Source organism: Panulirus ornatus, chromosome 55, assembly GCF_036320965.1.
Source record: "Panulirus ornatus isolate Po-2019 chromosome 55, ASM3632096v1, whole genome shotgun sequence".
Lineage (NCBI taxonomy): Eukaryota > Metazoa > Arthropoda > Malacostraca > Decapoda > Palinuridae > Panulirus > Panulirus ornatus.
Window position 1 is genome coordinate 13,588,513 of NC_092278.1, and position 27,826 is coordinate 13,616,338.

Consider the following 27,826-nt stretch of genomic DNA (forward strand, 5'->3'; position numbering starts at 1 on the left):
GGTTGGTAAGGCTGTTTAGTGTATTTATGGATCATGGTGAAGTGCCTGAGGATTGGCAGAATGCATGCATAGTGTGATTGTACAGAGGTAAAGGGGATAAAGATGAGTGTTCAAATTACAGAGGCATAAGTTTGTTGAGTATTCCTGGGAAATTATATGGAAGGGTATTGATTGAGAGGGTATAGGCATGTACAGGGCATCAGATTGGGGAAGAGCACTGTGGTCTCAGAAGTGGTAGAGTAAGTGTGGATCAGGTGTTTGCTTTGAAGAATGTTTGCAAGAAACACTTAGAAAAACAGATGGATTTGTATCTAGCATTTATGGATCTGGAGAAGGCATATGATAAGGTTGATAGAGATGCTTTGTGGAAGGTATTAAGAGTAAATGGTGTGGGAGGTAAGATGCTAGAAGCAGTGAATAGTTTTTACCAAGGATGTAAGGCATGTGTATGAGTAGGAAGAGAGGAAACTGATTGGTTCCCAGTGAGTGTCAGTTTGCAGCAGGGGTGCATGATGTTTCCACGGCTGTTTAATTTGTTTATGGATGGGGTGGTTAGGGAGGTGAATGCAAGAGTTTTGGAGAGGGGGGGACAAGTATGCAGTCTGTTCTAGATGAGAGGGCTTGGGAAGTGAGTCATTTGTTGTCTGCTGATGATACAGCACTGGTGGCTGATTTGGGTGAGAAACTGCAGAAGTTGGTGACTGAGTTTGGTAAAGTGTGTGAAAGAAGAAAGTGAGAGTAAACGTGAATTAAAGTAAGGTTAATAGGTTCAGTAGAGTTGAGGGACAAGTTAATTGGGAGGTGAGTTTGAAAGGAGAAAAACTGGTGGAAGTGAAGTGTTTTAGACATGTGGGAGTGGCCTTAGCAGCAGATGGAACAATGGAAACAGAAGTGAGTCACAGGGTGGGGGAAGGGGCAAGGTTCAGGGAGTGTTGAAAAATGTGTGGAAGGCGAGAATGCTATCTCAGAGAGCAAAAATAGGTATGTTTGAAGGAATTGTGGTTCCAACAATGTTGTATGGTTGCAAGGCATGGGCTATAGATAGGGTTGTGTGGAAGAGCGTGGATGTGTTGGAAATGACATGTTTGAGGACAATATGTGTGAGGTGGTTTGATTAAGTAATGAAAGGGTAAGAGAGATGTGTGGTAAGAAAAAGAGTGTGGTTGAGAGAGCAGAAGAGGGGGTGTGTTGAAATGGTTTGGACACATGGAGAAAATGAGCAAGGAAAGAATGACAGAGGATATATGTGTTGAAGGTGGATGTAAGAAGGAGAAGCGGGAGAGCAAATTGGAGGTGGGAGGATGGAGTGAAAAGATTTTGAGTGATCAGGGCCTGAACATACAGGAGGGTGAAAGGCGTGCATGGAGTAGAGTGAATTGGAACGATGTGGTATACCAGGGATGACGTGCTGTCAGTGAACAGAAGCAGGGCATGTGAAGCATCTGGGGTAAACCATGGGAAGTTTTGTGGGGCCTGGATGTGGAAAGGGATCTGTGGTTTCGGTGCATTACACATGATAGCTAGAGGCTGAGTGTGGACGAATGTAGCCTTTTTCGTTCTTTCTTGGCACTACCTCGCTGGAGGGGATGGGGGATGCTTTTTCATGTGTGGTGGGGTGGCGACTGGAATGGATAAAGGCAACAAGTATTAATATGTACATGTGTATGTATATGTATGCATGTATATGTGTGTGTTTGTGTGTGTGTGTGTGTGTGTGTGTGTGTGTGTGTGCATTTATGTATATACATGTGTATGTGGGTGGGTTGGCCATTCCTCGTCTGTTTCTTAGTGCTGCCTCACTAACGCGGGAGATGGTGATTAAGTATAATGAAAAAATATACATAATGAAATTTTCAATGTTATTACAAATTATGGAAGGACATAACATAGGTAAGAGACAAGAGAAAGTGATATGAAGAATTTTTATAGCAGCTGGAAAAAGGCCGAGGTCAAGCTACCTTTCATAGAATGGCCATAGAGGAAGGATGTGATACAAAGCTGTTGGTAAATGTATAATATAATCTGTACACATCTGTCATTTCTAACCATTGTATTATATAATTGAGGCCAGTAAATTTGCCAAAGAGATGTAAAGTAAGATAGAGATCTATGTATCAGGTATAAATTGTATTATTTATGTTACGAGAGAGCCATGTTTATTTTTGCTATTATGAATGTAATTTTATAATCTTTATCTGTGTTTGGTATTTGACCAACTTGACATGAAGGAAAAAGTGGAAATTAAGTACGGCTGTCAACTGTCAGGAGATGTTAGCCAGATGGTAAGGGAATCAGTGTCTAGTCCAAATCTCTTCTTAACAGAAGCTGTTATTTCAGAGATATCTGTTTTAATAGGCCTATGGGTTGATTATACACCCTTTAATGTAAGGGGTGGAGGCAGAACATAACAATATATGGAAACATCAGTGAAGGGGGGAAAATGGGGAGTTGGTAACAGGTAGTGATGAGGTGAAGACAAGATGGAGTGAGTATTTTGAAGGATTGTTAATTGTATTTTATAGTAGGTGGTAGATGTAGGATGTTTGGGATGGAGTTGTATACATATTTAAAGTCATGGAAAGTGCTTTGGTGAAAAGATAGGAGGTGGTAAAAGTCTTACATAAGATGAAATTTGGCAAGGTACCTGGAATGGATGATACTGCAGCTTAATTTCTTAAGATGTGGTGTCGTTGTTGCTGATTGGGTTAGTTAGGATGTTTGGTGCACCTCCATGAATGGATCATGGTGAGGTGCCTGGGATTGGCAGAATGCATGTATAGGGTCATCATATAAAGACAAGGGGGACAAAGGTAAGTGCTCAGACTACAGAGGTTTAAGTTTGTTGAGTGTACCTGGTAAATTGTATAGAAGAGTGATGATTGAAATGATGAAGTTATGAACAGAGCATCAGACTAGAAGGAACAGTGTGGTTTCAGGAGTGGTGAAGGAAGTGTGGATCAAATGTCTGCACTAAAGGATGTGTTGAAATACTTAAAAAGAAGAATTTGTGTGTGGCATTTATGGATATTATTTGGGAAAAAAGCTACTAGAAGTAATGAGAGGTGTTTCCACGAGTGTTATGCATGTACACAAGTAGGAAGACAAGAGATTGAGTAGTTCCAAGTGAAAGTTAGTCTGCAGCAGGGGTGTGTGATGTAGCCATGGCTGTTTAATTCATTTATGGATGGGGTGGTGAGAGAGGTAAATGTAAGGGTCTTGGACAACACAGAACTGGTGGCAGATTTGAGTTAGAAACTGCAGAAGTTGGTGCCTTAGCTTGGGATAGTATGTGAAATGTGGAACTTGACTGTAAATAAGAATAAAAGCAAGGTTATTAAGTTTAGTAGGGCAGAAAGACAGTTTGATAATTTGAATGTAGAGAATCTGGAAGAAGTGAAGTATTTCATATACTTGGGAGAGGATTCAGCAGTGAAAGGAACCATGGAAGCAGAAGTAAGTCATGGGTATGATGAGGGGAGGAAGGTTCAAGGAGCATTGAGGAAGGTGTGAGAGGGTAAAATGGGTATATTTGAAAGGTATAGTAGTCCTAACAATGTTGTACGAATATGAGGCATTGGCTATATATGAGGATGTGCAGAGGAGTGTGGATGTGATAAAATAAATTGTTTTAGAACAATATGTGGTATGAGATGGTTTTGTGAGTATTTTTCAAAATGCTGCAATTCAGCCCTGCTGTAACTTAAACATGTTAAGCATAACCATGTTCTCTATTTCACTCTGGAAACCCCTCATAATAAACATAATAAAATCTGCTTCTTAAAATCTGGTAGTGTTGAATAGCTGCCACAATTATTTTTTCCTCTGAGCAGCTATTGCATATCCAAAAGGGTTTCATTCACACCAGTTTACTTCTTGCATATGTGAGGTGGTTCCTCTTCCACCTCTTATTAGCTAGGTTAAAATCAAAAGCCTTCCACCATATTAACACTTTGGAGGCCTCCAAAGTAAGCCTGAGTTGCAGTGGCTAGTGATGAGTAGCCCACAAATGTTCGTAATTCTAATGTTACAATGTTTTTGGTTATTCATCTTTCTATTTTACATGTATATGTTCATAATCCTTGGGGATAGGGGAGAAAGAATACTTTCCACGCATTCCTCACGTGTCGTAGAAGGCGACTAAAGGGGACGGGAGCGGGGGGCCAGAAACCCTCCCCTCCTTGTATTTTAACTTTCTAAAAGGGGAAACAGAAGAAGGAGTCACGTGAGGAGTGCTCATCCTCCCCGAAGGCTCAGATTGGGGTGTCTAAATGTGTGTGGCTGTAACCAAGATGAGAAAAAAGGAGAGATAGGTAGTATGTTTGAGGAAAGGAACCTGGATGTTTTGGCTTTGAGTGAAACGAAGCTCAAGGGTAAAGGGAAAGAGTGGTTTGGGAATGTCTTGGGAGTAAAGTCAGGGGTTAGTGAGAGGACAAGAGCAAGGGAAGGAGTAGCACTACTCCTGAATCAGGAGTCGTGGGAGTATGTGATGGAGGGTAAGAAAGAGAATTCTAGATTGATATGGGTAAAACTGAGAGTTGATGGAGAGAGATGGGTGATTATTGGTGCATATGCACCTGGGCATGAGAAGAAAGATCATGAGGGGCAAGTGTTTTGGGAGCAGCTGAATGAGTGCGTTAGTGGTTTTGATGCACAAGATCGGGTTATAGTGATGGGTGATTTGAATGCAAAGGTGATAATGTAGCGGGAATAATTGCTATACATGGAGTGTTCAGTGTTGTAAATGGAAATGGTGAAGAGCTTGTAGATTTATGTGCTGAAAAAGGACTGGTGATTGGGAATACCTGGTTTAAAAAGCGAGATATACATAAGTATACGTATGTAAGTAGGAGAGATGGCCAGAGAGCGTTGTTGGATTACGTGTTAATTGATAGATGCACGAAAGAGAGACTTTTGGATGTTAATGTGCTGAGAGGTGCAACTGGAGGGATGTCTGATCATTATCTTGTGGAGGCGAAGGTGAAGATTTGTGGGGGTTTTCAGAAAAGAAGAGAGAATGTTGGGGTGAAGAGAGTGGTGAGAGTAAGTGAGCTTGGAAAGGAGATGTGTGAGGAAGTACCAGGAGAGACTGAGTACAGAATGGAAAAAGATGAGAACAAAGGGGGTAAGGGGAGTGGGGGAGGAATGGGATGTATTTAGGGAAGCAGTCATGGCTTGCGCAAAAGATGCTTGTGGCATGAGAAGCATGGGAGGTGGGTTGATTAGAAAAGGTAGTGAGTGGTGGGATGAAGAAGTAAGATTATTAGTGAAAGAGAAGAGAGAGGCATTTGGACAATTTTTGCAGGGAAAAAATGCAAATGAGTGGGAGAGGTATAAAAGAAAGAGGCAGGAGGTCAAGAGAAAGGTGCAAGAGGTGAAAAAGAGGGCAAATGAGAGTTGGGGTGAGAGAGTATCATTAAATTTCAGGGAGAATAAAAAGATGTTTTGGAAGGAGGTAAATAAAGTGCGTACGACAAGGGAGCAAATGGGAACTTTAGTGAAAGGGGCTAATGGGGAGGTGATAACAAGTAGTGGTGATGTGAGAAGGAGATAGAGTGAGTATTTTGAAGGTTTGTTGAATGTGTTTGATGATAGAGTGGCAGATATAGGGTGTTTTGGTCGAGGTGGTGTGCAAAGTGAGAGGGTTAGGGAAAATGATTTGGTAAATAGAGAAGAGGTAGTAAAAGCTTTACGGAAGATGGAAGCCGGCAAGGCAGCAGGTTTGGATGGTATTGCAGTGGAATTTATTAAAAAAGGGGGTGACTGTATTGTTGACTGGTTGGTAAGGTTATTTAATGTATGTATGATTCATGGTGAGGTGCCTGAGGATTGGCGGAATGCTTGCATAGTGCCATTGTACAAAGGCAAAGGGGATAAGAGTGAGTGCTCAAATTACAGAGGTATAAGTTTGTTGAGTATTCCTGGTAAATTATATGGGAGGGTATTGATTGAGAGGGTGAAGGCATGTACAGAGCATCAGATTGGGGAAGAGCAGTGTGGTGTCAGAAGTGGTAAAGGATGTGTGGATCAGGTGTTTGCTCTGAAGAATGTATGTGAGAAATACTTAGAAAAACAAATGGATCTGTATGTAGCATTTATGGATCTGGAGAAGGCATATGATAGAGTTGATAGAGATGCTTTGTGGAAGGTTTTAAGAATATATGGTGTGGGAGGCAAGTTGTTAGAAGCAGTGAAAAGTTTTTATCGAGGATGTAAGGCATGTGTACATGTAGGAAGAGAGGAAAGTGATTGGTTCTCAGTGAATGTAGGTTTGCGGCACGGGTGTGTGATGTCTCCATGGTTGTTTAATTTGTTTATGGATGGGGTTGTTAGGGAGGTGAATGCAAGAGTTTTGGAAAGAGGGGCAAGTATGCAGTCTGTTGTGGATGAGAGAGCTTGGGAAGTGAGTCAGTTGTTGTTCGCTGATGATACAGCGCTGGTGGCTGATTCATGTAAGAAACTGCAGAAGCTGGTGACTGAGTTTGGTAAAGTGTGTGAAAGAAGAAATTTAAGAGTAAATGTGAATAAGAGCAAGGTTATTAGGTACAGTAGGGTTGAGTGTCAAGTCAATTGGGAGGTAAGTTTGAATGGAGAAAAACTGGAGGAAGTAAAGTGTTTTAGATATCTGGGAGTGGATCTGGCAGCGGATGGAACCATGGAAGCGGAAGTGAATCATAGTGTGGGGGAGGGGGCGAAAATTCTGGGAGCCTTGAAGAATGTTTGGAAGTCGAGAACATTATCTCGGAAAGCAAAAATGGGTATGTTTGAAGGAATAGTGGTTCCAACAATGTTGTATGGTTGCGAGGCGTGGGCTATGGATAGAGTTGTGCGCTGGAGGGTGGATGTGCTGGAAATGAGATGTTTGAGGACAATATGTGGTGTGAGGTGGTTTGATCGAGTAAGTAATGTAAGGGAAAGAGAGATGTGTGGAAATAAAAAGAGTGTGGTTGAGAGAGCAGAAGAGGGTGTTTTGAAATGGTTTGGTCACACGGAGAGAATGAGTGAGGAAAGATTGACAAAGAGGATATATGTGTCAGAGGTGGAGGGAACGAGGAGAAGTGGGAGACCAAATTCGAGGTGGAAAGATGGAGTGAAAAAGATTTTGAGTGATTGGGGCCTGAACATGCAGGAGGGTGAAAGGCGTGCAAGGAATAGAGTGAATTGGAACGATGTGGTATACCGGGGTCGACGTGCTGTCAATGGATTGAACCAGGGCATGTGAAGCATCTGGGGTAAACCATGGAAAGTAGTGTGGGGCCTGGATGTGGAAAGGGAGCTGTGGTTTCGGTGCATTATTACATGACAGCTAGAGACTGAGTGTGAACGAATGGGGCCTTTGTTTTCTTTTCCTAGCGCTACCTCGCACACATGAGGGGGGAGGGGGTTGTTATTCCATGTGTGGCGAGGTGGCGATGGGAACAAATAAAGGCAGACAGTATGAATTATGTACATGTGTATATATGTATATGTCTCTGTGTGTATATATATGTGTACATTGAGATTTATAGGTATGTATATTTGCATTAGTGGACGTGTATGTATATACATGTGTATGTGGGCGGGTTGGGCCATTCTTTCGTCTGTTTCCTTGCGCTACCTCGCTAACACGTGAGACAGCGACAAAGCAAAATAAATAATAAATATGCTCATAATGTTACATACAAACTATTTTCAGTAGTTCTTTCTTTCATACTATTTGCCATTTCCCTCATTAGCGAGGTAGCGTAAAGAACAGAGGACTCTGAGGGAATATCCTCACCTGGCCCCCTTCTCTGTTCCCTCTTTTGGAAAATTAAAAAAAATGAGAGGGGAGGATTTCCAGCCCCCCGCTCCCTCCCTTTTAGTCGCCTTCTACGACACGCAGGGAATACATGAGAAGTATTCTTTCTCCCCTATCCCCAGTAGTATATTATGTATTTTTACTTATAAATTCTGTTTCCCCTCTTAGAAAGTTAAATTGAGGACAATATGTGGTGTGAGGTGGTTTGATCGAGTAAGTAATAATAGGGTGAGAGAGATTTGTGGTAATAAAAAAGAGTGTGGTTGAGAGAGCAGAAGAGGGTGTTTTGAAATGGTTTGGTCATATGGAGAGAATAAGTGAGGAAAGATTTACCAAGAGGATATAGGTGTCAGAGGTGGAGGGAACAAGAAGTGGGAGACCAAATTGGAGGTGGAAAGATGGAGTGAAAAAGATTTTGAGTGATCGGGGCCTGAACATGCAGGAGGGTGAAAGGCGTGCAAGGAATAGAGTGAACTGGAACGATGTGGTATACCGGGGTTGATGTGCTGTCAATGGATTGAACCAGGGCACGTGAAGCGTCTGGGGTAAACCATGGAAAGTTCTGTGGGGCCTGGATGTGGAAAGGGAGCTGTGGTTTCAGTGCATTATTACATGACAGCTAGAGACTTGAGTGTGAATGAATGGGGTCTTTGTTGTCTTTTCCTAGCGCTACCTGGCACACATGAGGGGGGAGGGTGTTGTTATTCCATGTGTGGCGGGGTGGCGATGGGAACGAATAAAGGCAGACAGTATGAATTATGTACATGGGTATATATGTATATGTCTGTGTGTGTATGTATATGTATACATTGAGATGTATAGGTATGTATATGTGCTGTGTGTGGATGTGTATGTATATACATGTGTATGTGGGTGGGTTGGGCCATTCTTTCGTCTGTTTCCTTGCGCTACCTCGCTAACGCGGGAGACCGACAAAGCAAAATACATAAAATAATAAATACTTATAAATTATTCCCGTCATACTGAATAAGAAATTATTACATTACACACTACCAGCACTGTCACCTAAGTCATCATAATGTCAGTACTTTCTTCATATTTGTTTGCCATTTTCCCCATTGGTGAGCTAGCGCTAGGAACAGATTGAGAAAGGCTGCAATCGATCACATCCATTTCCTAGCTCTCTTGATAACATTTAAAATCTGGTCATGTATTATCCATTTTTAAAACTGAATCACTTAACAATGCAAAAACTTATTTTTGGTGAGTTTATTTAAGAGGATAGAGCTGATAGCATTGATAGAACACAAGCATAACTTTTTGGGCAGTTTGGAAGATGCAGCATAATAGGTGTCATCAGAATTAGATAACACTGATACATTATTGTAATGCTTGAGTATTCATTCTCCAGCTATCACTTCTCTTTAGTCATTTCTGTCTGTCTGCTATGATGATGATTTCCTTTCTATTCTTTGCAGGTATCATTCTGGTCACTGCTCATATGAGTTGTCCAAGCTCTTTGCATGTGTCCCAACTCCAAGGACACAGACCAGCAACATGTGACTGGCTGTTAGTTTCTATAGATTTTGTGTAGAGACCAGCCATATGATGATTGGGCATTAAAATAATACCTTTCCTTATACACCGAGACTGAGAAATTATATTCTTTCCATCTTTTCCTCTTCCTATCTTCAAAAGTCTACAAACACTTGAATTCAAATCAATCCCTGTTATCTCTCTCTCAACAGTTATGATTTTTCGTTTCATTTAACAGCCACGATTGGGGTATATGTTTGCTCAAGTCTATTGGCTTTCAAAAAAATAAGTTCTGCCAGGCTTTGATAAATCTAGAGCTGAAAGCCAATAATTACTGAAATTAGTTTATACTAGCATTTGTCTAAGATTCTTTAGTAACTTAAATTTCTTTAGAAAGCTTAATCGATAAGCCTTGATATATCAAAATATTCTGTATTTATCATGTGAACCTATAATGATTTACTGTTTAAGACAGTTTGTTTTCTAACCTAGTCTCTTATTTCATGTGATGAATTACTATTTCATTAAGTAATTAAATTCACACATGGGAAGGATACAATAAACCCAGGAAAGACAGGAAATTTCTTTATTAAACCTGTTATCTGAACTGTAATATACAACAGAAAAAAAAATCTGGTAACACTAAATTTACTCTTGCTACCTTAATTACTTAGGTTAAAGTACTCCTTCTTTATTAATAACAAAGAGGTACAACTGAGAAGAATAAAGGCACTTAAAGTCTGTTATCCAAGAATACAGAACAGACAGGTCCACTAAAAATAGAGTTACAGCTTACCAGCTGTCATGAAGATTTCATTGTCACAAACCTGTCTTTAACATAACTTGTGACAATGCTTTGATATGAATAGAGATGAATGGAACATATGGTTATATCCACTGTAGATAATAATTTTTCTTTCTGGTCCAAAATGAGGTTGTAATAAACTGGGTTAATAAAATGGTTAGCATCACTAACCGTGAGTCAGCATGGGCCAGCTCAGGGTCAGACCTGCATGGATTTGAATCCTGGGTATGGGAGTTGGCTGGATGATAAATGGGTATCTAGCTTAAGCTGGTGTGTATGTGTGTGTGTGTGTGCATAGGAGTAAAAACATAGTACACATACATGGTTAAGAAATGAGGCAAAATGAGAGTAAAATTCTCTCCTCGTAACACAAGCAGTAATCATACCACAGGCCTCTGTGGTGTAGATGTTACCAACCATTACTCATCATGGGCCAGTCTGATGTCAGACCTGCATGGGTTTGAATCCTGGGTGTCGCAGGTGCCTTACACCCCACCCAGGTGTTCATACCCCCCTTGGGGCTATTTGATGATTGGATACATAGCTTAGGCTAGTGTGTGTGTGTGTGTGTGTGTGTGTGTGTGTGTGTGTGTGTGTGTGTGTGTGTGTGTGTGCAGAAGTAGAGAAAATGTGTCTGTTGTATACATACACATGAGCAGAATAAGCATAATCAGAGTGCAAGGTTAAGAGATGAGCAAAATGGGTGTAAAACCATTCCCCCTTTGTAGAAGGTTCAATGAAACTTACAGAAAAGTAAAATGTGTACCTCTAGCTTTAAAATAGAGAGGAGATTAAGAAAGAGGGAGGAATGGTTCAGTAAAATATGTCAGAAAGCAAAAGAGCTTTGAGAGGAGCTGTGACAAAGATACAGACAGCACTCCAGTTAGCCAGCATATGTGAGACATAATGAGTGAAGAAGGATGTGAAAACAAGCACATTGACACTATGAAAAGAATATTTTGGACTATTTTGGACAAGTCAGGAGAAAGTCCAAAACATTTCCATAAATCAGCCTTAGGGATTCATAGGGAAGACTATAAAGAATGATGAAAAGAGCAACATGAAAATTTCATGTGCTTTCACAGTGAAACATTTGCCCCAACACCAATAACATGGAATCGGGAGGAGGTTGTAGAGAGCACTGAGGTATCTAGAGAAAAGTGAACAAAATACTAAAGGCTAGACTTGCATGGGGCTTAGGGTACCGATGAAATTTAACCACGTGCTGAAGATGTGTGCACACAATGAACCTCTTGAAAAACTGTTCAAGATTTTGCTGGAGAAAGGCTTTGAATCAAGGGAGTGGAAAAGGGCAAACATATTTTTCTAGTAAAAAGGGTTACTAGGAAGAGGCATTGGACTGCAAACCAGTCTCCTTAATGAGTGTGGTCTGTAAGATACAGGAAAAGATAATTAAAAAGTAAAAAGACAACTTCTTGCCGGGTAGATTTTACCTTAGCGAAAAACAATATGGTTTCTGTGAAAGAAGGTCATGTTTAACACATCCAGATTTTATGAGATTTAGGCTCAGTACCAGGCAACTGAGAAAGCTGGACTGCCAGAAAGCATTTGACACTATGCTACAGGGGAATAAGATTAAGAAGCTGGATTATCAGGTAGGAATAAGGAGGAGGTTCCTTTCATAAAAATTATCTTACTGGAAGGCAACATCTCTATCTATACCTCTGATGCTTGTTCCCAACTGGAACTCACTCATGGGGGTGGCCAGAGTACTAGTCTTCACAACTAGTGAACTTCAGTGCCACTATTTAGCCTTTAGTGTCTCACCCTTAACAGGCCACTGCCAAAGGGCAACTCTAGCACAGTGTTTGTGGAGGTTCCTACTTTATTCCTACTGACTACTTCTACTTACTGCACCTGCCTAATGTTCCTAGATACTACTACTACCTAATGCTCCTAACATTTTGCCAAAAGGTAGGGCTAGCGCATAGTGCTCACCACAGGAAAATCTACAGTTATGAAGAATGAGCTGTGTGAGTTAAGTGATGACAAGTGCTGTGCATGACAAAGAGAGATGGTTTGTTTGTGGACAGAAAGCCAGTAGTCTATATGTGGCCGAGCAGAAAGAAAATACAGCTACCTGGGTCAGAGGAATGCAACTTGGACAACCACTGAAGTGGTGGCTCACTACACGGGTGTTATTAACAATTGTTTACCATGGGAGAGTGAAGAATGAGGAGTAACCTAATCATACCCTTTAAAGTTTTCATAACAAATGTATGATGCAGACTGAAAAGTTCTTCGTAAGAGGTAGGGATAGTACAACCAAAGGGTATAAAATGATGTGAAGAAATTGTTAAAAATGATTTGAAAAAGTACTTTTATATTATAAAAGTATTGGGTGAATGTAATAAAATGAATGAAGACAAGGTTAATGCAATCAATATGCAGAAATTTCAAAAGTTGTATGATAGCAGAGAATGGCCGAGAGATAGGGCTCTATAAGCATAAAACCCCCTCCCTGAACAGTGTCAACATGTAATTACAAAATCTGAGTGTACAATTCCTTCCCTGTATCAAGAAATGGGTAATTACATGTTTACTATAAAGTTTCACAGGAACAAACCGATTTAATCCTTTACTAGTCAAACAATTTCCATTGGCAACCTTTAAGAGAGCACACTTTAAACTATGATATCTGCCTTTCTAGTTAAGAGTTATACAACATTCATTTACAGGCTTTGTGAAGCTTCAAATACATAGTAGCATGTCATCACAAATACAACTTTCACCCCTTATACCTTATTTTATATGTAATAACACAACATTACAGAAAAGGCACATTACTTTACTCATAGATATCTTAACAAATGTCTGCCTTATTTGGTTAAAAGACTAGACACAATCATGTTACCTGTAGAAAGCACTAAGGAAAGCATGTTGATACTAAAATGTTAAAAAGTTATTGATTTTGGTACATTTTGTTGGTCAACTCCTATTTTGACATTTTCAGGTTTTGGAACATCAACACTTGAGTGTAATACAGTCAAGACTAGTAAGCTCTAAAACACAATACAATTGTGTTTAAATCAGTATGGTCATGATTTGGTTTTGCATGTGAGTATGTTTCCTGATGTTCTGACCTGGAAACAGCTTTGGCCGAAAACAGTTCATTCTGCTGAATGTAAACACAATTCAAATTTTGCTAGTAAGTTTAGATCAATGAAGCAATAAAATCCTAAGAACTGGAATTCATGGATGTTTTTCTTTCACTTAGCATATATTTGCCTTTCAGACAATATCGAACTCAAAACTGCTAAAAATTTCCACAAATATTTTGTGCTTCAAATCTTCCACTGACACATGTTAATCTTTTATTCAGTACATTGTTTTTCCTTACATTGTTTAACTCATGGCTGTGAAATTTCTGTCAATATTTTTCCTGCCTCAAATCTATTACTGACATATAAGTAATGACCATCTGTTTTTCAAAACTGCAACTTTACATATTTCTTTTCCATTTTAAAGCTTGTATTTCACAATAGATTTTAAAATGTGAGACAGGGCTTTTGCTACAAACTATAATGAAATCATCCTCTTACTTCAAGAGATGAATTAAATGTATACATATGTATGTTTTTCAAGTGTCTTCCGTGTTTGATTTTAGGGAACAGCTTTTGCACAAACTTTATAAATGCAAATTGATAAATTTCATCCATTTCGAAAAACAGGCTCATGGTAGATTAATTGCAAAGAAGGCATATATGTAACATAAAGTAATATATTTTTGTTTCTTGTAATTTAAAATGCCTATAAAGGTATATATACTTTTAATTTACAATGCTTATATAGGTATATATAAAACTTCAAGGAAGAAGTCACCTTTGATGACACTTATTCACCATAGATAAAAAAGAGTACATTATCATCAAGGACCTTGCCCCAAAGAAGCCAACCTCACCCAGCTCCTGTATAGAGTGCAGCCTTGAAGCTCTAAGATCCCCAGTGAAAGGTCTTTGGGTTAAATAATAATATTATCAATGACATATGATGTCAAAAAGGAGTAATAATTATTATCGTATAACCCTAAACCCCTTCTCGGGTTCTTGCAGTTTCAAGGCTGTGCAGGGAAACTAGACTTCTCGTGAGTGAGAAGTTCTTTGATAGGATTGAACTTTGATGATACAACCTTGCCAAAGTGTAACCACAAGCAGACAGAGTACAGTAATACCTGACGAAAGAGTTAAACCACTAATCATACAGAAGCTAATGAGGAAATAGTATTTAATGCATATAATACAACAGCATATGGGAGCGATGTGCTGGAAGTCCTTTCCTCTGGTTTAACTTTTCCAAAAGAAGGAACAGAAAAGCAGGCCATGTGAGAATTTTTCCCTCTAAGGCTCAGTCATCTGTTCTTGATGCTACCTCGCTGACACGGGATATGGCAATATGTATAAAAAAGAAAGAAAAGTGAAGCACATGAATAGCTTATATCACATTAATATTCACCTTACCATTTCTTTTTTATTTTGCCCATTCTCTTTTGTGGTTCATTTGGGTTCTTCTTTTCCCAGTAGTAATGGTGATAGTTTCTACCCCCAATATAACCCAACTGTGCAGCACGGGAATATACATCACGCACAGCAAATGGCATGTAGTCTGAAAGAAAAGGAGGAAAAATTTAGAAATTTGATTTTGTGATAGATCTACAACAAAGGAAATGGTACAAATATACTGTGGCATCAGTAGATACTTAAGTAATGGAAAATGACAAAATCTAGAAAACAATTTGATGTAGAAGTAGAACAGAAAATGGGGAAATCCTGGAGAAGGCAGACAGATGGAATGAAAGATGCTGTGAAGGCATGAGGCCTGAACATGCAGGAAGGTGTAAGGCATGCAAAGAACAGAGAGAAGTGAGGGAATGTTGCTTACATGATATGCTATATTGTCACTGACCTGCAACAGGGCATATGAAATGTTTGGGGGAAACTACAGAAAGGTCTGTGAGGGTTCTAAGAGTAATGCAATATACTTCACTAAAGCGGGAAAAGGCAAGCATGTTCTAGACCTGTTTTTCACCTCTAATCCTTCGTGCTGTAATAACACAATCTCGCCCAAAATTGGTTCATCTGCCCATGCTCTCATAAATGTATATATTTTAATAGCACCTCCCTCTCCAGTAGCCCCCTCAGTAGCACCTCAATAAAGCTGAGTGGAATATCTTACGAAAGTTCTTTTTTGACTTTCCTTGGGTGAATTACTGTCTCTTATGTGGTGATGCTTCTGTTTCTTCCAAATGCATAGAAGAGGTTATTTTTTGTGGAAATGAAAGCATTTATCCCCTCTTCATCCAAGATGACACCTTCTTCGAGTCCATGTTAAGCTATTCCTGTTCTGAGGCCATTCAGGAGAGATCAGGCATATCAGCCTTGGAAAACTCTACTTCCTCTGACCCTGATTCAGCATTGATCATTGCCCGTAATCATTGCAAGTATATTATCCGCCTGGCAAATGTTCCTTTATTCTTTGAAAGGAACAGCAATAATCTCTCCTCATCATCCACCAATAGGTCTTTCTGGTCTTTAGCCACGAGTATTGCAAACAACTTCCATCACTCTACTTCACTTCTCCATTCTGATAGTACTATAAATGTTTTTCCTGTAGACATAGCTACTCTTTTTGGTTCCTGTATCTCCTCTAATTCCATCTTGGATGTCTTTAACATTCATTTACCCCTGATGCTCTTCTTACTAATCCTATGCCCTTTCCTGTAATCTTTTTTTGAATTGTCTAATAAGTGCCTCTCTCTCTGGACACAAGCACGGCTTATGGTCCTAATGGCACCCATCCCCATATACTGAAACAGTATGCCTCTGAACGTGCACCTGTGCTTACTCATCAGTTCTGTTTCTGCTTAAAAACCTGAAGCTATCTTTCTACTTAGAAAGCATGCATTGATATATCCTATCCCTAAAAGGGTGACCATTCTAACTTCTAACTGTCATTCTGTTACTTTGACATCTACCATTTCCAGTCTTTATTCCATCCTCAACTCCCATATCCTCAGACTTCTTGAATCTCACAGCCTTCTCTCTGATCATCAGTATGGCTTCCATAAGGTGTGATCCACTGGTGATATTCTCTCCTATTTTACCTATGGCTGGCCATCATTCTTGAAAGATTCTGGGTAATTCTATGTAATTGCCCTTGATATCTCCCATGCTTTTGACAGAGTGTGGCATCATGATCTCATCTCTAACCTCCCCTCTTTTGGCTTCCCTCCCTCACTTTGCTCCCTCATATTTCCTTTCCTCTCTGGCTGATCTGTCTCCTTGATTGTTGATGGATCAGCCTCTCCCCAGCTTCTCCATCAACAGTGATGTCCTTTAAGGTTCTGTCCCGTCTGCTTCACTTTTTCTCTTTTTTATCAATGATATCCTTTCTTCCACATGTAACCAAATGCTCAGATATGCTGACAACTCAACATTGCATTCCTCAACATTCTTCAATTCTACCCCTTGTTCTCTCACTCAATGTCTTGTTTCGACACACCTGCCTCAATAAATTCAGACTTACATAAGATACCACAATGGCGTAGATGAAATCTACCTATCTCTCCAATGAAGATTCTTCACAACTTTCCTCTCTCCTCTGATGGTTCTGTGAGTCCATCTCTTGACTCACTGAACATTCTTGGTATTGCTCTAACATCCACTCTATATTGGAAACCCCACATTACGGAAATAGCTAAGGCTGCCTCTGTAGAAACTGTTAGTCCTGTTTAGACTTTTCCTTTGAACAGTTGCTGCATTTATACAAAGGATTGATGTGTCCTTGCATGGGGAACTGCTCTCACATCTGGGATGGTTCAAGCTCTACAACCTAAGTCGACAGAGTCGAGTAGAAAGCAATCAGCCTTCTAAGCTTTCCCAGGGTAACTTCAAAACTTGATTTGCATGCCTTAAGATGAAATGTTGGTTCACTTTCCCTCTTCTATTGGTATTACTTTGGTTTTTGCTCCCGAGAGCTGGCTGATTATGTCCCACCACTAGTCAGACTATGCAATACTCAGCAAGCTGTTGCATCACATGATTACTGTATGGCAGTTGGCAACTCAGGTGTGGGCCGTTTAGATAAATGTTTCTTTCCCTACATCTCGAAGCTTTGGAACTCTCTACCTTCTTGTGTATTTTCCAATAACTATGACTTGGCACAATTTAAAAGACCAGTTTTCACTTCTAAAATTTGTAAATAGTTCACCTTGTCTTCTTTTTCCCTTTCATTAACCTCTCTACATTTCAATGAAGGCCCAGTCTTGATATGGACTTCTGTCCATGACTGGAGTGTCCCACATAAAAAGAAAAGAAAAAGTATGAAAAAATTGTAATTATAACAAAGCTGCAAACCACACTAAACAGACCACTCTGAACAATCGCTGGCAGTGTAGCAACCAAAAACACTCAGCACTTACATTATGAAACAAAAATCCTCCCAAACCAATTCCTCCTAAATATGTTCAGCACTCATATTTTTGCAACACTCCAAAACCTACCACTAATACCCAAATTAGAATAAAAAGCGAACTCTCACTAGGTGACAGGTGGCAGGCAGCCACCAACCAGGGAGGTATATTACCAGTACATGTACACCATCGATTTTCTGGCACTCTTGGTTCCAAGGCATTGCCGTATTTACCATTTTACCGGACCAACTGTGGTCACAAAATAATAATTCATCAATACGCCTCTAACCCGCTAAATATACATGTCCCATGTGTCTAAAGTATACCTTGGACTGCTAGAAATTTAGATCAAACAAATGTATGTTAAATAAATAAATGAAATACATTATACACCAGCTCAAGACTGAGGTGCTCATCAGCTACGAGTTTTGCAAATTTGTCCACATACTCAGCAGCTCTTTCGTGATTTGTAGACCGCTTTTCTCTGCACACTTTATTCATGGAAATTCTATGACACTTGAATCTTTGAAGCCATTCTTCACTATAGTTACGCCTATGTTGTAATTTAAGTTCTTTATGGAACAACTTATCCTGGTTCATTATCATGCTACCTGACAGGTCCAATCCATCACTCGATCTTGCTCAGTGCTCTTACCATCTTTCATAGTTTTTCTAATTGTCATTGCTTCTTGGAAATGCCGTCTGCATAGAACTGCAATATTTCTTTTCAACAGTTCTAATTTATCTTGGATCGATATGGACTGTTGTTTATGTTTGACACTACGACTGACACTCTAATACGTCTTCGAAGCCATGGCTTGGGTTAAATTTAAGCAAAATAAGCAAAGAATCTCACAGAATTGCAGTATCACCACCAAGTGCAGTGTAAAGAATGTAAATAAGCGCGCCCTACACACACTCCTGCTGCTTTCTTTTATACATCTCCCAGTCATTTGCACTATTTCCCCACAAAAATCGTCCAAATGCCTCTCTCTTATCTTTCACTGACAACCTTACTTCTTTGTCCCACCACTCACTATCCTTTCTAACCTGCCCACCTCCCATCTTTCTCATGCCACATGCATATTTTGTGAAAGCCATCACTGCTTCCCTAAATACGTCCCATTCCTCCCCTACTCCCCTTATATCATTTGCTCTCACCTTTTGCCTTTCTGTACTCAATCTCTCCTGGTCCTTCCTCACACAAGTCTCCATACCAAGCTCACTTACTCTCACCATTCTCTTCTCCCCAACATTATCTCTCCTTTTCTGAAAACCTACAAATTTTCACCTTACCTCCACAAGATAGTGATCAGACATCCCACCAGCTGCCCCTCTCAGCACATTAACATCCAAAAGTCTTTCTCTTACAAGCCTATCAATTAAAACGTAATCCAATAACGCTCTCTGGCCACCTCTCCTACTCACATACATATACTTATTTATATCTCTCTTTTTAAAGCAGGTATTTCCAATCAACAGTCCTTTTTTCAGCACACAATCCCACAAGCTCTGAAGACACCATTTCCATTAGAACACTGAACACCCCATGTACACCAATTACACTCTTACTGCCTCATTACTCACCTGCATTCAAATCACCCATCACTATGACCCAGTCTTGTGCATCAAAGCTGCTAACAAACTCACTCAGCTGCTCTCAAAACACTTGCCTCATGATCTTTCTTCTCATGACCAGGTGCATAGGCACCAATAATCACCCACCTCTCTTCATCCACTTTCGGTTTAACACATATCAATCTAGTTTACTTTCTTACACTCTGTTACATACTCCCATAACTCCTGCTTCAGGAGTAGTGCTACTCCTTCCTTTGCTCTTGTCCTCTCACCAACTCCTGACTTTACTCCCAAGACATTTCAAACCATACTTCCCCTTTACCCTCGAGCTTCGTTTCACTCAGAGCCAAAACATCCAGGTTCCTTTCCTCAAACATTATACCTATCTCTCCTTTTTCTCATCTTGGTTACATCCACACACATTTAGACACCCCAATCTGAGCCTTCGAGGAGGATGAGCATTCCCCTACCCTCAGGGTAGGGGAAAAAGAATACTTCCCACATATTTCCTGTGTGTCATAGAAGGCTATTAAAGGGCGCAGGAGTGGGGGGCTGGATACCCTCCCCTCCCTGTATTTAACTTTCTAAAGGGGGAAATAGAAGGAGTCGTGCTTTATTTCTTATCTATGTATTTATATCAATTACTATGAGTTTGTATTTTGCTGAATGTTTGCTGTTGAGTATGTTTCAAGAAATGCATTTCCAGTGTTAAGTGAGGACTAGGTGTATGAGTCTCCAGAATAATTTTGATGGTGCACACTGGATGCAATATGCATCCAAAGTTTTAAATATTTACTAAAAAATCCATTTTGGGTCTATAATTGTCTATATTGGGTCCATAGGCTTGTGTTATGGGATGCAGTGCACATCAACTTTTCCAGCATTCTGTCTGGTCATACCACTTGTCACTGATTAAGTAGAGCACCCTTCACACTCCTCAAACCATTAATTTTTATTCTCTTGCATAATGGAGTGATGCACCTCGACCTCATGCAATGAACTTGTATTTAGGGAGCATAATGTAATTATACAATAATTCAATATGTTTGTAGAATGATTTATGAAAAAGTGTACAGGAAAATATTATATATTACCAGAAAGCGTGAAAGTGGCAGACAGCCACATGTAAATATTTACAGTTATTACGAATTTTTGGTGCTGTTTTTGATCTCACAATGTTTATAACATACATCCGTTAGTAAAGGAAAGTAGTAAATCAAATACCAACATCATTACAAAGTGATTTTGCTGGGGATAGGGGAGAGAAAATACCTCTCAGGCATTCCCCATGTTGTAGAAGGTGACTAAAGGGGGCTGGAAACCCTCCCCTCCTTGTACTTCAGCTTCTAAAAACAGAAAAAGGAATCAAGTGGGGAGTGCTCATCCTCCTCGAAGGCTCAGACTTGGGTGTCTGAATGTAAGTGGATGTAACCAAGATGAGAAGAAAGGAGAGACAGGTAGTAAGTTCGAGGAAAGAAATGTGGAAGTTTTGGCTCTGAGTGAAACAAAGCTAAAGGGTAAAGGAGAAGAAATGTTTGGAAAAGTCTGAAGAATAAAGTCAGGGGTTGGTGAGAGCACAGGAGCTAAGGAAGGAGTACCACTACTCCTAAACCAGGAATTGTGGGAGTGTATGGCAAAGTGTAAGAAGATAAATTCTAGATTGATGTGGGTAAAACTGAAAGTGGAGGGAGAGAGATGGGTGATTATTGGTGCTTATGCACCTGGTCATGGGAAAAAAAGATCATGAGAGGCAAGTGTTTTGGTAGCAGATGAGGGAGTGTGTCAACAGCTTTGGTGCACAAGACTGGATATCAGTGATGGGTGATTTAAATGCGAAGGTGAGTAATGTGGCAGTTAAGGGTATAATTGATGTATATAGGGTATTCAATGTTGTGAATGAAAATGGTGAAGAGCTTATGATTTGTGTAATGAAAAAAGACTGGTGACTGGGAACATCTGGTTTATAAAGAGAGATATATACAAAAGTATATGTATGCAAGTAGGAAAGATGGTCTAAGGGCATTATTGGATTACAAGTTAATTGATAGGCATATAAAAGAGAGACTTTTGGATGTTAATATGCTAAGAGGTGCAGCTGGAGGGATGTCTGACCACTATCATGTGGAGGCAAATGTGAATATTATTTGTAGAGGTTTTCAAAAGTGAAAAGAAAATGTTGGAGAGAAGAGAGTGGTGAGAGTAAGTGAGCTTGGAAAGGAGACTTGCATGAGGAAGTACCAGGAGAGGTTGAGTGTAGAATGGCAAAAGGTGAGAGAACATGACGTGAGAGGAGTGGGTGATGAATGTGATGTTTTTAGGGATGAAGTGATGGCAAGTGCAAAAGATGCTAGTGGCATAAGAAAGGTGGGACGGGGGCAGATTATAAAGGGTAGTGAGTGGTGGGATGAAAAAGTAAAGTTCTTAGAGAAAGAGAAAAGAGAGTCGTTTGGATGATACTTACAAGGAAGGAGTGCAAATTACTGGGAGATGTATAAAAGAAAGCAGCAAGAGGTTGAGAGAAGGGTGCAATGGCTGAAAAATGGCAAAAGAGATTTGGGTTGAGAGAGGATCATGAAATTTTAGGGAGAATTAAAAGATGTTTCGGAAGGAGGTAGAGGATGTGTGGATCAGGTGTCTGCTTTGAAGAATGTATTTATGTATTTATCATACTTTGTCGCTGTCTCCTGCATTAGTGAGGTAGTGCAAGGAAATAGACGAAACAAAGGCCCAACCAACCCACATACACATGTATATACATACACGTCCACACGCGTACATATATATACCTATACATTTCAATGTATACATTTATATACATACACAGACATATACATATATACACATGTACATAATTCATACTTGCTGCCTTTATTCATTCCAGTCGCCACCCCGCCACACATGTAATGACAACCCCCTTCCCTTGCACGCACATGAGATAGCTCTAGGAAAAGACAACAAAGGCCACATTCGTTTACACTCAATCTCTAACTGTCATGTATAATGCACCGAAACCACAGCTCCCTTTCCACATCCAGACCCCACAAAACTTTCCATGGTTTCCCCCAGACGCTTCACATGCCCTGGTTCAATCCATTGACAGCACATCGACCGCAGTATACCACATCGTTCCAATTCACTCTATTCCTTGCACACTTTTCACCCTCCTGCATGTTCAGGCCCCAATTGCTCAAAATCTTTTTCACTCCATCCTTCCACCTCCAATTCGGTCTCCCTCTTCTCGTTCCCTCCACCTCTGACACATGTATCCTCTTTGTTAATCTTTCCTCACTCATTCGCTCTATATGTTCAAACCATGTCAATACACCCTCTTCTGCTCTCTCAACCACACTCGTTTTATTACCACACATCTCTCTTACCCTTCATTACTTACTCGATCAAACCACCTCATACCACATTTTGTGCTCAAACACCTCATTTCCAACACATCCACCCTCCTCCTCACAACCCTATCTATAGCCCAAGCCTCACAACCATAAAACATTGTTGAAACCACTCTTCCTCCAAACATACCCATTTTTGCTCTCCGAGATAAAGTTCTCCCCTTCCACACATTCTTCAGCGCTCCCAGAACTTTCGTCCCCTCCCCCACCCTGTGACTCACTTCCACTTCCATGGTTCCATCCACTGCCAAATCCACTCCCAGATATCTACAACACTTCACTTCCTCCAGTTTTTCTCCATTCAAACTTACCTCCCAACTGACTTGTCCCTCAACCCTACTGTACCTAATAACCCTGCTCTTATTCACATTTACTCTCAGCTTTCTTCTCTCATACACTTTACCAAACTCAGTCACCAGCTTCTGCAGTTTCTCACCCGAATCAGCCATCAGCGCGGTATCATCAGCAAACAACAACTGACTCGTTTCCCAAGCCCTCTCGGTCATAACAGACTGCATACTTGCTCCTCTCTCCAAAACTCTTGCATTCATCTCCCTAACACCTCCATCCATAAACAAATTAAAGAACCATGGAGACATCACGCACCCCTACTGCAAACCGACATTCACTGAGAACCAATAACTTTCCTCTCTTCCTACTCGTACACATGCCTTACATCCTCGATAAAATCTTTTCACTGCTTCTAGCAACTTGCCTCCCGCACCATATGCTCGCATTACCTTCCAAAGAGCATCTCTATCAACTGTAATCATATGCCTTCTCCAGATCCATAAATGCTTCATACAAATCCATTTGTTTCTCTAAGTATTTCTCACATACATTCTTCAAAGCAAACACCTGATCCACACATCCTCTACCACTTCTGAAACCACACTGCTCTTCCCCAATCTGATGCTCTGTATATGCCTTCACCCTCTCAATCAATACCCTCCCATATAATTTCCCAAGAATACTTAACAAACTTATACCTCTGTAATTTGAACACTCACCTTTATCCCCGTTACTTTTGTACAATGGCACTATGCATGCATTCTGCTAATCCTTAGGCACTTCACCATGAGCCATACATACACTGAATATCCTCACCAACCAGACAGCAACACAGTCACCCCCTTTTTAATAATTCCACTGCAAAACCATCCAAACCCGCCACTTGCTGGCTTTCATCTTCTGCAAAGCTTTCACTATCTCTTCTCTGTGTGCCAAATCATCCTCCCTGACCCTCTCACCTCGTACACCACCTCGACCAAAACACCCTATATCCGCCACTCTGTCATCTAACACATTCAAAAAAATTCAAAATACTCACTCCATTTCCTCACATCACCACTGCTTGTTATTACCTCCCCATTAGCCCCCTTCACTGATGTTCCCATTTGTTCTCTTGTCTTGTGCACTTTATTTACCTCCTTCCAAAACATCTTTTTATTCTCCCTAAAGTTTAACGATACTCTTTCTCCCAACTCTCATTTGCCCTCTTTTTCACCTCTTGCACCTTTCTCTTGACCTCCTGCCTCTTTCTTTTATACATCTCCCATTCATATGCACTATTTCCCTGCAAAAATTGTCCAAATGCCTCTTCCTTCTCTTTCACTAATATGTACATGTGTATATATGTATATGTGTATGTATATGTATACATTGAAATGTATATGTGGTGACATGAATGGATGAAGGCAGCAAGTATGAATATGTACATGTGTATATATGTATATGTGTATGTATATGTATACATTGAAATGTATATGTGGTGACATGAATGGATGAAGGCAGCAAGTATGAATATGTACATGTGTATATATGTATATGTGTATGTATATGTATACATTGAAATGTATATGTGGTGACATGAATGGATGAAGGCAGCAAGTATGAATATGTACATGTGTATATATGTATATGTGTATGTATATGTATACATTGAAATGTATATGTGGTGACATGAATGGATGAAGGCAGCAAGTATGAATATGTACATGTGTATATATGTATATGTGTATGTATATGTATACATTGAAATGTATATGTGGTGACATGAATGGATGAAGGCAGCAAGTATGAATATGTACATGTGTATATATGTATATGTGTATGTATATGTATACATTGAAATGTATATGTGGTGACATGAATGGATGAAGGCAGCAAGTATGAATATGTACATGTGTATATATGTATATGTGTATGTATATGTATACATTGAAATGTATATGTGGTGACATGAATGGATGAAGGCAGCAAGTATGAATATGTACATGTGTATATATGTATATGTGTATGTATATGTATACATTGAAATGTATATGTGGTGACATGAATGGATGAAGGCAGCAAGTATGAATATGTACATGTGTATATATGTATATGTGTATGTATATGTATACATTGAAATGTATATGTGGTGACATGAATGGATGAAGGCAGCAAGTATGAATATGTACATGTGTATATATGTATATGTGTATGTATATGTATACATTGAAATGTATATGTGGTGACATGAATGGATGAAGGCAGCAAGTATGAATATGTACATGTGTATATATGTATATGTGTATGTATATGTATACATTGAAATGTATATGTGGTGACATGAATGGATGAAGGCAGCAAGTATGAATATGTACATGTGTATATATGTATATGTGTATGTATATGTATACATTGAAATGTATATGTGGTGACATGAATGGATGAAGGCAGCAAGTATGAATATGTACATGTGTATATATGTATATGTGTATGTATATGTATACATTGAAATGTATATGTGGTGACATGAATGGATGAAGGCAGCAAGTATGAATATGTACATGTGTATATATGTATATGTGTATGTATATGTATACATTGAAATGTATATGTGGTGACATGAATGGATGAAGGCAGCAAGTATGAATATGTACATGTGTATATATGTATATGTGTATGTATATGTATACATTGAAATGTATATGTGGTGACATGAATGGATGAAGGCAGCAAGTATGAATATGTACATGTGTATATATGTATATGTGTATGTATATGTATACATTGAAATGTATATGTGGTGACATGAATGGATGAAGGCAGCAAGTATGAATATGTACATGTGTATATATGTATATGTGTATGTATATGTATACATTGAAATGTATATGTGGTGACATGAATGGATGAAGGCAGCAAGTATGAATATGTACATGTGTATATATGTATATGTGTATGTATATGTATACATTGAAATGTATATGTGGTGACATGAATGGATGAAGGCAGCAAGTATGAATATGTACATGTGTATATATGTATATGTGTATGTATATGTATACATTGAAATGTATATGTGGTGACATGAATGGATGAAGGCAGCAAGTATGAATATGTACATGTGTATATATGTATATGTGTATGTATATGTATACATTGAAATGTATATGTGGTGACATGAATGGATGAAGGCAGCAAGTATGAATATGTACATGTGTATATATGTATATGTGTATGTATATGTATACATTGAAATGTATATGTGGTGACATGAATGGATGAAGGCAGCAAGTATGAATATGTACATGTGTATATATGTATATGTGTATGTATATGTATACATTGAAATGTATATGTGGTGACATGAATGGATGAAGGCAGCAAGTATGAATATGTACATGTGTATATATGTATATGTGTATGTATATGTATACATTGAAATGTATATGTGGTGACATGAATGGATGAAGGCAGCAAGTATGAATATGTACATGTGTATATATGTATATGTGTATGTATATGTATACATTGAAATGTATATGTGGTGACATGAATGGATGAAGGCAGCAAGTATGAATATGTACATGTGTATATATGTATATGTGTATGTATATGTATACATTGAAATGTATATGTGGTGACATGAATGGATGAAGGCAGCAAGTATGAATATGTACATGTGTATATATGTATATGTGTATGTATATGTATACATTGAAATGTATATGTGGTGACATGAATGGATGAAGGCAGCAAGTATGAATATGTACATGTGTATATATGTATATGTGTATGTATATGTATACATTGAAATGTATATGTGGTGACATGAATGGATGAAGGCAGCAAGTATGAATATGTACATGTGTATATATGTATATGTGTATGTATATGTATACATTGAAATGTATATGTGGTGACATGAATGGATGAAGGCAGCAAGTATGAATATGTACATGTGTATATATGTATATGTGTATGTATATGTATACATTGAAATGTATATGTGGTGACATGAATGGATGAAGGCAGCAAGTATGAATATGTACATGTGTATATATGTATATGTGTATGTATATGTATACATTGAAATGTATATGTGGTGACATGAATGGATGAAGGCAGCAAGTATGAATATGTACATGTGTATATATGTATATGTGTATGTATATGTATACATTGAAATGTATATGTGGTGACATGAATGGATGAAGGCAGCAAGTATGAATATGTACATGTGTATATATGTATATGTGTATGTATATGTATACATTGAAATGTATATGTGGTGACATGAATGGATGAAGGCAGCAAGTATGAATATGTACATGTGTATATATGTATATGTGTATGTATATGTATACATTGAAATGTATATGTGGTGACATGAATGGATGAAGGCAGCAAGTATGAATATGTACATGTGTATATATGTATATGTGTATGTATATGTATACATTGAAATGTATATGTGGTGACATGAATGGATGAAGGCAGCAAGTATGAATATGTACATGTGTATATATGTATATGTGTATGTATATGTATACATTGAAATGTATATGTGGTGACATGAATGGATGAAGGCAGCAAGTATGAATATGTACATGTGTATATATGTATATGTGTATGTATATGTATACATTGAAATGTATATGTGGTGACATGAATGGATGAAGGCAGCAAGTATGAATATGTACATGTGTATATATGTATATGTGTATGTATATGTATACATTGAAATGTATATGTGGTGACATGAATGGATGAAGGCAGCAAGTATGAATATGTACATGTGTATATATGTATATGTGTATGTATATGTATACATTGAAATGTATATGTGGTGACATGAATGGATGAAGGCAGCAAGTATGAATATGTACATGTGTATATATGTATATGTGTATGTATATGTATACATTGAAATGTATATGTGGTGACATGAATGGATGAAGGCAGCAAGTATGAATATGTACATGTGTATATATGTATATGTGTATGTATATGTATACATTGAAATGTATATGTGGTGACATGAATGGATGAAGGCAGCAAGTATGAAT

At 38.9% G+C, this 27,826-nt stretch overlaps 1 protein-coding gene across 1 annotated transcript in view; it reads right to left on the minus strand.

The window, feature by feature from the left end:
* Window positions 1-9,846: 9,846 nt before the first annotated feature.
* The window catches only part of LOC139765462 (RNA-binding protein NOB1), a 249,024-nt gene continuing 231,044 nt past the window's right edge, over window positions 9,847-27,826 (minus strand). Inside the window, exon 10 of the mRNA XM_071692836.1 lies at window positions 9,847-14,702. Coding sequence (XP_071548937.1) covers window positions 14,554-14,702 — 149 coding nt within the window. The 3' untranslated portion in view covers window positions 9,847-14,553. The remainder of the gene's footprint in view (window positions 14,703-27,826) is intronic.